General features: G+C 39.1%; 1 protein-coding gene across 1 annotated transcript in view; it reads left to right on the top strand.

The window, feature by feature from the left end:
- Positions 1 to 14,663, top strand: part of GLI3 (GLI family zinc finger 3) — a 223,385-nt gene that overhangs the window by 121,728 nt on the left and 86,994 nt on the right. The window contains exon 5 of the mRNA XM_015813067.1: positions 9,366 to 9,512. Coding sequence (XP_015668553.1) covers positions 9,366 to 9,512 — 147 coding nt within the window. The remainder of the gene's footprint in view (positions 1 to 9,365; positions 9,513 to 14,663) is intronic.

Below are 14,663 nucleotides of genomic sequence, written 5' to 3'. Positions count from 1 at the left end.
CCCCTCTCCACAAACAAATTCTTCTTTAAGTGTTACAATGGTAGTATATGAATTTAAAACTCTCAGCACTTCAACACCTATTTATGATAATTCCCATAATTAAATTAACATTTAAAAGTCGGTATTCTTAATTTCAGCCTATCTTCTCAAGTTGAGGTTTAATACATGCTTTGTAAATTGACAATATTTACTGATACTAGATTAAATTTATTCAAAGTTTCTTACTTCAATATCTAATTTTGTATTGCTATATTTTATTTATTTTCATGAATCACATTAGGAGGCAAAAGTTAAAAGTGCTGGCAAATACTTGCAGCCAATATTTGTATGTAGCCACAATATATATTCAGCTTATTTTCTGAGGTCCCTGATATACATATTCAATGTAATGAAATAAATGTTTGGGATTTTTTTTTCTGAAGTTTTGGCAGATTAGGGTTTAGTGGAATAAAGCCTCACAAAAGCTAAAGATATTCATTTTACCCTTAAAGCTCTGACTCTGTTTTTCCAATTTTGTGGAATAGTAAAAAAAAGCACATATTTTATCTTTTAAAGTGTCTTAAAATAGGCATGTAGCTGTACGCTGTGAAATCATGTCACAACCTATACTTCCTGAGAAACTGGGGTTTCAGAAAAAACTTTGAATTATGACCCCCAAGCTTCAAGGGAAAAAATGTTTTTCCTACATTGTAAAAATAGTTCCAGTGGACAGAAAAATATTAGTTTACTTATTACATTACATTCCGACGACTAGTTCATTCAGCACAATGATTGCTAAGTAAACATGTGATGCACACACAGAGAGATACACAAACAGAGGCTGCTAAGATCAGTGGTTGCTGCTGTCTCATTCAGATAAAGTTTTCTGTACTATGTACTGTGCCTAACCCATTGCTTCTGTTTTTTGCCCCTTGCTTAAACAATCTATTTATTACTGAGCTGCTTTTCTCTGGTGCACATGTCTAAAAAGTGCCGACTGAAAGTTAACAAATTCAGCTCTGTGACCTTATTTAGTTGATTAGAGCTCTCCCATTTCTTGAATGATGCCTGAAACTGACCAGACCTTAATCAGTTTCATACAGAAGGCTTCTGTTGTCAGGCTCTAGAAATTTGTTTATAAATGTGCACCTTTACCAGAAAAGTTATTTTTGATTACCATTAATTATTATCATATTTGTGAATAGTCACTAATTGGGGAAGTCAAAGTAAATAGGGGTGGCTATAATAATTTTAAAAATGGAGTCATAAACTTGTCAGATTCTGGATGTTACATGTTTGGAATACTATGAAAGCCTGTTCAAAATATGATAAAAATACTGGAATACAGACAAAAAGAACCAGCCTGGGATATGGGTTAAGGTATCAGGATAGAAATCAGGAGATGCTGAGTTCTAGTTCTGCCTTGGCCACAAAGCCTCCTAGGTGACTCTGAACCAGTCACTTTTTCTTTCAGCTCTTGAAAGGAGGCAATAGCAAGCCATTTTTGAAAGCCTGCAAAAAAAAAAATTCCTTTAAGAACTAGTCCAGGCAGCTGATAAAAACAAGAATGATCTGAATGTAAGCATGCACATGCACACATACACAAACAAGGGTATCTAATAGAGAGTGACGATTTGTAATATAGACATCATGTGATCCTTTCATCTTGTATTTGTCAGCAACCTGGTTGCTGTGTTTTTTTTTAAATTGCAGTTTGTACAATTCTCCCCATGCAAAGAATGTTGTAACCAAAGGTGTAACCAAAGCATGAATAACTACCAATAAATCAGTGGAAGAGACACAGTTGGTGCATATTAATTGTTGAGATGCACTCCTTGTCACAACCATCATCTGCAAATGCAGTGATTGATTAAGATGCAGACTGAGCTCTGTTAGGGAGTAAGGTCACTGAGGGGAGACAGTGTTAACTGTGCACATCTGAATTTGAATGTCAGTTCACATCTTAAAAATAAGCCTTCTTTAAGTTTAAGCCAGAATTACCCAATTTCTGCTTAACAACAGAATAATAAAAGTCTAATAAAAATCAGGATTGTTTTGCTGCAGCACATGAATTACAGAACAGGAAAAAAGAGTAAGATGATCAATCACTTTATGGAGCCTTAAATGATTGTATGAAGCAGCTCAATATTTTAGAGCTTCAGAAATCAATTCTTATACAATGATATGTGTACAAACTTTGTAATAAAACTAGCTCCTTACCTCTTTATTCCTGATAGTGTAGTTATGTTAACTAAAAGTGAAGCCCCTCCTCTTTACAACTGAAGTTTCTTTCAACACAAGGCCACTTGCATATTTTAACATTCTCCTTGCATATCTTTGCAGATATCCCAAATTTACTTTTGAATCTTTTGAGATAATGTTAATTTATACTTTTATCTCTGAAAACTTAGGAGGTATTTTTAGGTGCCTCTGTAAAAAATTGTCAGTGTCAAATACTACAAAGCTTCAAAATCAATAATTCTTATCATAATTTTAGCCCCAGTTGGTTTCCTTACCATTTTATTGATAATATAAAATATTAGTGAAGTGGTATAAGGTACATTTTATGCTGAAACCCATTAAATATACTTGATTCACGTTCAAAAATAGATAAGATGGGGTTTTTATTTTGCTTACTAGCTAGTGTTAAAACTTGTTTAATCAATGTTACAGTATTTGCCATATGTATAAGCTAATAATCTCCTATAAGTAGTTATATGTATCTTAAAACTTGGATACCTGATAAAGTGCTTGCCATCAATTAAGGCCAACTGCCTTGACAGTTATATATATGTTTCTGTGGAATGGAGGGATTGTAAGTACCAACACTGTGGTCATAGAAGACGTATAGGTTCAGTCAGAATTGCTTCTGAATCTTAGGACCTTTTATCATTATTTAAAATTTGCTACTAAATTAGTAGATATTAGTTTTAAAAATTCCTAGTGGGATTGCAGATTAGAAATTATGTAAATAAAAATGAGCCATTTTAAAAACTGATAAGGACTTGCCTTTTGACTGTTGTTCAGGAACAGATTTTTAGAATATACAGTAGTAATTTTTGAGATGTAAAAAAATCAGACCAAGTTGAATCACTTCATAATTCTTTTCACCTTTAATATATCATCTAAGCCCAGTTGGCTACCAATCTTTTCTATACCCCGCATTCCTAGAACACTTCTGATTTATTCTCTCACCCCTTACAAAAGTTTGAAATAACAGCAACGAATTATGCATATACACTATAATTTTGCAAGTCCAAGTTTTCGCACCCCCTGGAATATCGTCTCACACCCCCAGGGGGTGCAAGCACCCCTGGTTGGGAACCCCTGATCTAAGCTGTACAGTTCAATTGGAAATAGATCTTTTAGGAGTAAAAATAATTTAAAAACCCAAAATAATGTGGCTGCATAAAAATGCATACATTTGAATTAATGCTTTGTTGAAGCACCTTTTGATTTTATGACAACAATCAGTCTTTGGAGCCTATCAACATGTAGTCTTGGGAATTTTTGCCTGTTCTTCCTTGGAAAAGCATTCCAAATCTGTTAAATTACCACCCTCTTTGGGTCACCCCATAGATTTTCAATTCGATTCAAATCTGGGCTCTGGCTGGGCCATTCCAAACCTTTAATCTTCTTCTTTTGTTGATTTGGAGGTATGCTTTGGGTCATTGTCATGCTGAAAACTAAAAATGTGCTTCATTTTCTGCATTTTAGCCAATGACTGAAAGTTTTGTAGCAAACCTGACTCAAATTTGGAACTGTTCATAATTCCTTCCACCTTGAATAAAGCCTCAGTTCCAGTTGAAGAAAAGCAGCCCCAAAACATCATGCTGTCACCACCATGCTTCACTGTGGGTATGGTATACTTTTGGTGAAGCACAATGTTTTTGTGCCAAATACACTTTTTGAAATTATGGTCAAAAAGTTCAACCTCGGTTTCATCAGACTTTTATCAGACTTGATACAGATTTTTGCAAACTGTAGCCGGGGAAGGTTGTTTTCCTTGTAAGAAAAGTTTTGTGTTTTGAGGTTCGAGGCATGGAAACACGAGACATGGTTGTAATCAAACTTCTTTATTGCTCCTTAACTTCACTCAACTCTGCAAACAGGCACGTAGGCCTTTTATAGTTTTCCAACCCCCAGGCACTCCAGCCAATAGGAAAAGCTCTTTCTTCATGCCATGCGCATGCACACAAGTCCGGCGCCAGCCAGTCTGGTCCCGGGCAGCTTTTGGAAATGTTTGCAACATTTCTGGGCTGCTGATTTGCCTCATCAGGCCCAGGACACAACACCCCTCCCCCCTAGATGGAACATAAAAATACAATTGTTCCTATATAAAAGAAAAGAAAAAAATGTTCCTGCTCACACACAGGCAATATTTTAAATTAAATAATAAAGTTAAGCCAACAGCCCATTCTCTAATTTTAGACTTAGTGTGTCTATTTTTCACCAAGCATAGGCCCCCTATTACCTCATTATGGATCAGCAAGTTTCCTTTGTGATGACAGAAACCTCACATAGTCTCCCAGATGCTTAGGAGGAGCCTTAGCCCGTTGCGACCTACGCAAGGTCAGGGAGGGTGCCTGGCCTGTCAGCTCTCCTGCCCGGCTAGGCAGACCAGGACTTTTACTTAAGGGTGACTGACCTACCGGCCCATCTGGTGAGCTCGCTAGACCAGGACTTTGATGCTCATAATTTGCAGGTGACCCCTGTTGAGGCGTACTGGCTGAGTTGTCTGAACTCTCTCCAGGACCCCTTGGGAAGGAGGAGATTCCCCAACCCGCTGGTGGAGCGGAGGTCTCCCCCAATACCATGGCTTGCTCCTGGGAACTAAGTCCCTCGAGCCCGTGACCAGTCTCGGACGTGACCTGCGTTGCAGGTGTGCCCCAATAGTTCCAGTCCCCCATGTAGGTGGCTAAGGTGCCAGAGTCAGGAGCCACCTCTATGGCAAACCCCCTCTCAAGAGAATTCCTGTTTGGCGCTCTTGCGGATGCGCAGGCCACCCCCGAGGATGAATTCTTATTTGGAGCACTTGCGGATACGTATGACTTCCTGTTTGGAGCAATAGCTGAATCGTGAGGATGCCCTTGCTCCTCCACTGGAGAATCACTAGCAACCTACGGCCATTCCCAGGAACAGTAAGACTGTGTCCCAAGATTTTGACCTGAAGTATGACCATGTTCCTGGGCCCCCTCCCCCGTGAGAGCAGAACCCGGAAACGTTGGGGGCCAACCGCCAGCGCAGATGGTCGATGTGACGCTGCAGGACGCGGCCATCACCCAAGGTCACTTCGTATGATAGCGGTCCTGAGATCTTACAGATGACAGCCAGGCACCAAAGATGTCCAGGGCCATAGTTCCGTGCCCAAACCGGATCGCCCACCTGAAGTCTCCTAGGTGCCTGCGGCTGGGACACCTGTGAAGCCACTTGGTCTGGGTGCACTCTGTCCAACTTCGTGATGAGGCGGCGACCCCAACAGAGTTCAGCTGGGCTCTTTCCAGTGGCAGTGCATGTGTGGTGCGGTGTGCAAGAAGAAAATCTGCTAACCTGTGATGCCAGCTCCCGTGCGTGATTCTTTTGAGCACGTCTTTGGTGGTGCGCACCATGCGTTCAGCTTGCCCGTTGGTGGAATGGTGGAAGGGAGCTGAGGTGGCGTGCCTGATCAAGTTGGCCTGAAAGAAAGCCTGGAACTCACAAGAAGTAAATTGAGGACCGTTGTCAGAAACGAGGACATCAGAAAATCCATGGGTCGCGAAGATTCCTCTCAGCACCTGGATGGTCCTGGCAGTAGTAGTGGAGGAGACAGGTACAACCTCTAGCCACTTAGAGTGGCTATCAACCAAGATAAGGAAGAATTGTCCCTGAAAAGGCCCAGCATAATCTAAATGTACCCTTGACCAAGGGGTTTGTTTCTTCTCCCACCTGTGAACAGGGGCCTGAGGCATTTCAGGCTGTGACTGTTGGCACACCTGGCACCCGTGCACCTGGGCCTCAATAGCTTTATCAAGCCCAGGCCACCAAAAATGGCTGCGTGCAAGCACTTTCATGCGGACATTGCCAGGGTGTCCCACATGCAGAGAGGACAAGACTCTAGACCTCAGTGAGGCTGGGATGACTACTCTACTACCCCATAACAGGCACCCCTTAAATGTAGACAGTTCATGCCTTCTTTGCCAGAAGCTTTGAAACACAGCATCTGGACACGTGTCAGGCCATCCTGACAGCATCCATGTCAGCACGTGTGTAAGCATGTGATCAGTGGCAGATTCTGCAGCCACATCCCTAGCATTTAGGGGAGATTCAGGCAGCTCCTGAATAGAGAGAATATTAACAGCAGGGGCAGGATCTGCCTCTATGTGTACGAGAGGTAGCCTACTGATGCTGTCTGTATGGCCCATTTCTTTCCCAGGTTTGTGAATAAGTGTGTAGTCATATGCTGACAGAAAAATGGACCACCTCAACATACATGGGGAAATGATGTGTGGGGTTTGTTTGTTAGTGGTAAACAAACCCAGCAGTGGCTTATGGTCTGTATAGACCGTAAAATGGTGGCCATATAAGAAATCATGAAATTTCTTTATACCAGCCACTATGGCCAAGGCCTCTCTGTCAATCTGAGCATAATTACGCTCTGCAGATGACAAAGTCCTTGAATAGTAGGCTACAGGGACTTGTGTTCCGTCAGCCTTCAGGTGACTGAGTACTGCACCCACCCCATAAGGGGATGCATCACAAGCGATGCATACAGATAGTTGCTCATTAAAATGGGCTAATACCGCATTTGATGAGAGCAAGGCTTGACCTCCTTAAAACTCCTGTTATGGACCTTAGTCCACTGCCATGGAGCTTGCTTGTTTAAGAGCCGGTGTAACGGCTCAGCCACTGCAGCCTTATGGGAAGAAAAGCATGATAGAAGTTAAGAAGTCCCAAGAAAGCCTGAAGCTCGCTTTTAGATTTGGGACTTGGGGCCTCCTGAATGGCCTTCAATTTAGTTCTGCAGGATGGATGTCTTGGGCATCTATTTTAAAGCCTAAAAATTCTGTGGAAGTAACTCCAATTTTACATTTGTCCTTTTTTAATTTGAGGCCCACTTGGCGGAACCTCAGCAACATAGCTCTTAATCTTTCAGCCAAATTCTGTGATGACTCCCCTGCGATTAGGACATCATCAAAGTAAGGGCAAACCCCCGGAATACCCCTGAGCGTGCACTCCATGACACTCTGGAATATGCCAGGAGCAACATTCACCCCAAATTGTAACCTTTTTACCTTAAAAGCGCCCCTATGGGTCACTATTGTTTGGCCCTCAGCAGTTGCCTCATCAACAGGTAGCTGTTGATAGGCCTGTGCTAAATCAAGCTTTGCAAACAGTTTTCCCCCTTTTAGGGAGGCCAGAATATGACTCACTACTGGTACAGGATATGCATGCTGTTTGCAAAGCTGTGTTCAAAGTGCACTTATAGTCCGTGCAAATTTGGACTTCCCCGTTAGCCTTTAAAGGAGTCACAATGGGGGTTTCCCATGGACTTGAGTTCACAGGTTCCAAAATGCCTTGCTGGAGCAACTTGTCCAGCTCAGCATCAATCCTGCCCTTGAGGGCGAAGGGTACCCTTCTAGGCTTAATCCTAACTGGTGTGATTTTTGGGTTTAACCGCAAGGCAATGGGAGGCCCCTTGTATGAACCCAGCTCTGAACTAAACACATCCGCAAACTCTCTGCAGACTTCTGCAATTCCTGGAGTTTGCAGACTATTCAGACCAGTCACCTGGATTCCCAGGGCCTCAAACCAATCGAGTCCGATTAGACTCGTACGCTCACCCCCAACAACCACCACGTCTAAGAGGCCTTGGAATGCCTTACGCTGCACTTTGAGCATGGCCTCTCCAAGTACATTAACCTTTGAATTTTGAAAGTCAGTAAGAATTAAGTTCGATGGCCTGAGTTTGACTCGAAGGCCACTACTGCAGCAAATCCTTTTAAAGGTATTGTGTGAAATGGTCAATAGAGCGGACCCGGTGTCCAGCTCCATCGATAAGGGAACCCCTTGTAACTGTACATCAATGCGAAGTTTCTTTTTAAGGGGCTTGTGTGTCCCTGTTCGCAAAATGCTTCTACGCTATGCGCAGAAAGCCACCCTGTGTTGGCTGGGGACCCTTGTACCTTTCCGAAGGAATTCTTCCCGAGGTTGCACCTGCTGACGACCCAAACAAACGGTGGCAATGTGGCCTTGCTTACCACATGCCCGGCAAATGGCGGAGCAGAATCGGCAGTCCATGTGCTTGTGGTGTCCTCTGTAACCGAGACACTGAAGGGCTGCTGGGGCCTTGTCTGGTTTCTCTCGCGGTCGTCGTACTGCCAGCTGGTGAAGTCTATCCACCTCCTCTTCAGGATCCGGGTCTTGCACTTCCTGAACGACCTCTTGATGGACTGTCGCAATGGCTGGAGCGTTTCTGGTGAGCCGCCTGCTGCTTCTTCCGCTGCAACTTAACGTAAGATATCTTGGAAGGTGACTTCAGCTTTAGCAAAGATTTTTTGTTGCAGCTCTCTGCTTCTAAGGCCGCAGACAAAACGGTCTCGTAAGCGTTCTTCCAGGTCCTTGAATTCACAAGCTTTTGGATTGCCCGGGACCATTTGCAACAAAAAGGCTTCTGTCTTGTCACCCTGCTCCATAGCCCAGATATATGAATATGAGAGATTGTGGTCACATGGAGTACACAACCGATATTTGCCAGAAACTACTGCAGCTATTTTAATCTTGCTCCAGGCCTCTTGGCAGCCTTTCAGATCAGTTTTCTTCTTGTTTTTTCATTAATTTTGGAGGTACATCTCATTCTTGGTAATGTCACTATTATGCCATATTTTCTTCAGGTATTGATGACTGTATTCACTGTGTTCCATGGTATATCCAATGCCTTGGAATTTTTTTTGTATCATTCTTCTGACTGACAATGAGTTACAGACCATGGCTTTTGCTGTACAAAGCAACTGAGTAAATGTCAGAAAAATTCTACTAGGCTTGATCAGAGTCACTTTAATTGTTGGCAGGTATGTACTGACTAGAATTTATCGTCAGTTATAAGAGAGTATGAACATTTATGCAATGACATTATTCTAGCTTTTTATTCTTATTTTCTCCCTAAAAGATTTGTTTTTCAACTGAATTATAATATATATATTACACACACACACACTTTTGACCAAGCTTATAATGGATATTCTACTTTGATACAGTATGTTAAAAATAATAGCAAGTCATCAGAACCTGCATAATATTTAAAAAATAATGCCAAAGATAGAGATAGATAAGACAGACAGACAAACAGACAGACAGACAGATTCCTGTTTCTAATGTCATTAAATCATGCTTTTAATGTTCTACTTCAGCTCCACATGCAGGGATTAGTCCAGCAGAATACTACCATCAGATGGCTTTACTGGCAGGCCAGCGCAGCCCATATGCAGATATCATTCCTTCAGTTGCCACAGCAGGAGCAGGTGCCCTTCATATGGAATATCTTCACGCTATGGATAGTAAGTAATACAACTGTAACCAAAAAGATTAAATGAAGGTTCTGGTATTGTTGGGGTAAAAAAACCCCTTACTATACAATTCACAACATAATAAAGTTTCCATGAAAATGGATTAAAAGTTTATTAAGTAGGGCTACCAGATTTGGACTGCAAAGATCCAGACAAGCACAAGATGGCAATAAAGGGTTAGAGTTTTCTGCATCTTTTAACTGCCATCTATTTTCTGGATTTTGCACCCCAGGTATGATAATCTTTTATTAAATATTATGAACTAAGTATTTCAGTTTTAAACAACTAATTTGCAGTATTTCACAACAAGGTATTTTTGTATTTTTAGTAATAGTAATATTGCTTATCTTTAAACCATTTACAAAAAGGGAGCTGAAATGTTTCTTTCACTATTATACTTTTCCGCGATCCCCGCATGTATTTTAGTAGAATTTATTACACTTTAAAGAGTCAGTGAGCAAAACACCTACTTTTTACTCAAATATATTTATTTTAAAGTGCTTCATTTTCTGATTCATATACCAAAGAAATGGAAGCTGACATAATAATTAGTCTTTTCAGCTTTGCATTTTATACATATAGAGACACATATATTCATATTTATTCAGAGGATGTTATGTTATGTTATAATTACATTTTGGAAGTTGTGTATGTCATTTTGATGAAAATTAGATATCATGGTGTTTACACTGTCAAATATTCTTCGAAAAGATTCAGCTTGCAAAACATGTCCAAGAGCAACATTTGCAACCAGTCACTTCATCATAATGTATAATGCACCAGAACTCACTCATGCAATGAAGATATGCCTCTACTAGTCACTTCGGGTAGTTTTGGGCAGTCACTCTGTCATCCTAAAATTCCTTGTCTTGAACATGACCAAACTGGCTTTGAAGTACTCCTTGATATTGTCCTGAGCTGTTATTGATCTCTTTATATGTTACTCTGTTCAGGCATAGCCTCTGCTCTATATTTGCATCAAAGCTTGATTCTTTTCTCTACCTCACTCCCATCCCGGCCTTCTGCTTGACTGAAGAAATCATTCCCTGGTCTTTCATAAAGCAGTGTGTGTAAAGTCATAATAGATAGGGTGGTTTTTTATTTTATAAACAAACAGACCATCAAACAAAAAAATAAATGTGGAAGAGAACATTTAGAAATTTGGTGAGAGCCATAAAACTGCTTATTTTCTCACTATAAACCTATTATAAATTGGTGATGCAGTAATAGACACTTAATTTTTGATGTCCAAATCTTCAGGAAAGTATTCATAATCCTGACACTCCTGGTTGTGGTTGTTAAATGACCTTGTGATTTATGTGGATGGAGTCCCAGGTAAGGAATGTGGATTACCTCACAGAGATGGAGGAGACCCTAGGAGGTCCAGTGCAGGCTGATGTGAATGTCTCTTTGCTCATAAGCTGCAATCCTCTGCTGAAATCCTAACAGGATTTTCAGTTCTGAGCTGAAAGAATCTTGCATGTGGTCTGCCCTGAGCCTCCCCAACTCCTTACCTTACTGTACTGTCTTTTTGTTCAGCAACTGAAAATCCACAAACGCCTCCCAACCCCTCCAAGGCACTCTAGAATTCTTGCCTTACTGTATTGCCTCTTTCCTTAAGGACTGAAAAATGTATGGATTTCAGCCTTCTCTATTCTCTGGGGGCTCTTTGAAAAAGCTTCCTGCTGAAGGATTTCAGTTTCATGCCTTCTTGGATTTTGGCAAGGAGTTCTTTCAGCCAGTCCTCAGAGACAGAAGGGCTCCCACTTGTCTCTAGAGGCTGACTGAAAGGATTCTCTGCCAGAGGATTTCAGCTTCATGCCTTCTTGAATTTTGGTGTAGAGCTTTTTTAGCCAGCCCTCAGAGATGAGAGAGATCCTATTAGTAGGCAGCAGGAGGTTTCCCTTTCAGCTTCCCCATTGACTTTCTGGGGATGCTGGCAGAGAAGATTAATCTAAATCATGTGATAATTGGGTACTTAACAACCAGTTATAAGTGCAAGCAGTTTGCTAAGCATTCAAATTGCAATCATGTGAGCCCATGGAATATGTGCAACATTTTGCAAGATTCTGAAGTACCTTACAGGCCATTGTTAATTCCAACCATTATTAAAAAAATGATTGTAAGTCAAGCAGTATCTGTCCTTCATGAACATTAGTAGCTTGATCTTCCCCTCAGTCTCCCATCTGATACATACTTTGCTATTTCCCCAGTAAAAATGTAAGCACAAAGATCACCTTACAGAAGAGAGGCTCTCCTGAGTGCCATTTATAAATTTCATTTTGTCATGAAAAGGTGGGAAGCAAACCTCTCCTAAGAAGCATAATTGGTAATTGCATAGGGACACCAGATCATGCCTGCAAAGAATCTTAGATCAACAGATGGCAGCAAAGAGATCATTAAACTTTAACTCTTTGTTAGCATCTACTACAGTAGTTGTCTAGAATGAATCTAGATATTGGCAGCTCAGATATGGTAGCCCTTACATTCATAGGTAATGGCAGACTCTATAATGAGGAATTCATAGGCAATCCTCTGAAAACCTTAGTTACAGGTAAATAACATATTTTCTGTTAATTGTCTGAAAAGTCATCATTTTGAAATACTGCAGAACCACCCATATTGTAAAGACTTATCTTTAGGTAGAATTTTCTCAAATGAGACTGAGGAAGTACACTATTATTATAATCCATATAAGGGAGTCTAATTTTAACACTCTGATTTTTAAAAAAGCTTTTTATTCTGTTAACCAATTCAGTTACAATCAACTCTCATAAATGAGCATCTAAAAAGTTCTAGATACACAAAATTCAATTCTGAGAAATGAATCCAAACAATTAAATATAGTAAATATTTTCTAAGGGGAAGCAATCTTCCGCTTGAATAGGAGCTTTATTATTTTCCTGTCCCTTTTTAGCAAGGGTTTTTGTTTATTGAAATATGATCGACAGCTAGAGTAATAAATGCATACTAATATCCCAAATAGTTTATTCTCCTTTACTCTACTCCAAAATGGTAGGTCATGGATGGAATTCCAAAACAGATGTATCTATTCACAACCTCAAGAACACTAGAAAAATGGGTAGTTCTTTTTCTAGGTGTAAAAGGTGACTATTTTGGTGATCTATCATTGATATTTTTCTTTAGTTAAGGCACCTATTTTAGTGTCATTTTAACAGCAATTATTTATGTAAAGATCATTTTCTGAAAAACAATACATTAGCAAGCTGACTGATTAAACAATCAGTAGAAAAATAAATTAGAAATGAACTATAAGAAGGTCATGTTAACTTCACCTTTTCTATTTGATGAGAATTTGTTTAGTCAGACAATAGAGTCTTTATCTAAACAAATAAGGCTAGTGTTTGTAAAAACTAATTAAAACTATTTCAACATGAATGTATAGTAAATTAATTTTCATTAAGCCAGAATTTGGAGGCCCTACCCATTTATCATGCTGAATAAACCCTTTTCTTGAATTGTTAATTATTGAGATTATTAATAAACTCAAATCTTGACTTTCTGCAAATTGCTTTATTTTTGTTTTTTTCATCTTAAATTGTGACAAAAGCCACAATTTAAGATAGGAAAAATAAAAAACAAAATAATTAGCAGAAAGTCAAGATTAAGATTAAAAACACCCTATGGTTATATTTAAGGCTAAATGTTACAATCTGTGATACATTGTGTTAAAGGACCTTTGCCTTTTCTCACACATTTGTGTTTTTAAATATGCTTAACACATGTTTAAATTATTTTGAATCAGCATCTCTCCATTTGATTTGGATTTTGTTTTTAAATTTATATAACTATAGTCTCATGTCACTGGCTTCTTTTTTGCTGATAATAAATTCAGTAACAAAATAAATAAAATAAATGTTAAAAAAAACCCTAGTCCTCTCTACTGTTCCTGACCTACTACTCACTGTGGATTAGAAATTTACAGAACCTAAAAGGTAACAATTGGATTTGTATATTTTAATAAAATCTTTACCCTAAATACCTTCTCATGCTAGGATAATAAAAATAAAATTATTCTTACTAAAGTATTGATTTAATTACTAATCAAATTAATGCTTTAGTAAGAATAATTGTATTACTTATTCTAGCATGAGAAGATATTTGATACAATATTTGATTGTATATAATCAAATAATATAACAATCTTCTTAAATTTACCATCATCCTACTTTACATGAGACGTTTGCTGACAAGTGGCCATTACTATTCTTTATATTTATTTATTTGATTTCTTTATATCCTAGTTTTATGTTTCTATATCACCCGAGAGGACATGCAGAAGTTAAAGATACAAATTATAAAATATAAGAATAAAAAACAATACAATTAAATACAGTTATTGGGAAATATATTTCATAGCTTGAATCCACACAGAAGAGGACTATAGCATACAAGACAGGTAAGTTTCAAGAAGTAGGAGGTTCTTAAAAAATGCCTCCCCAGCTGATTTAAGTAATTGGGGGAGGTATTTATGAAATAGTCAAGCCCCAGGGCTTTAAAGGTCAACATCAAATTATGTCTGGTAGCCAATTGGAGTATAGTGCAAATCTTTTACTACAGTATGCTATGGATAGAAAGATCAGAAATGGTAGAAATACTGTCACAAAGACCAACCCCTTTACTGTAATTGGTTAAACTGAAATCTACCAATACATTCAGGAGACCTAGCAGCGTTGTTCTCTATTTAGCTTCCATCATAGATTATCCAGGGTCAGTCTTCAGAGCAGTCAGAGCTATAAGTTCCCAAAATGTAAATCCTGCTTTTAATAGGTAACAAAAGAAGTGTAAGGGAGTTGATGCTCCTGGGTAAGATGCTTTATTGTAGACCTAAAAGAAACCATATATATGCAGAAGACAATTCCGGAGAAAACAAAAACATCTTTGCATCATTCTCTCAACTAAATGATTCAAATACTTTTTCCATTTTGTCATTAGAGTCAATGATCTTATAGCCATTATTTTTCCAACCTTGAGATTAAAATCTATGTTGGTGCTGAAAGTTCATGAAATATTTAGAATTTTCAATATTTCTGCATAAATATGATACATTCTGTTCTTCTCACAAACCCTAGGAGTAGGTAATCCAGTTAAATAAACATGTCAGAAACATACCTGCACATT

This window comes from Protobothrops mucrosquamatus, unplaced genomic scaffold, assembly GCF_001527695.2.
Source record: "Protobothrops mucrosquamatus isolate PMUCROS unplaced genomic scaffold, P.Mucros_1.0 scaffold131, whole genome shotgun sequence".
Lineage (NCBI taxonomy): Eukaryota > Metazoa > Chordata > Lepidosauria > Squamata > Viperidae > Protobothrops > Protobothrops mucrosquamatus.
The sequence above is the reverse complement of the archived record's forward strand: the minus strand, read 5'-3'. Positions and strand labels throughout refer to the sequence as shown.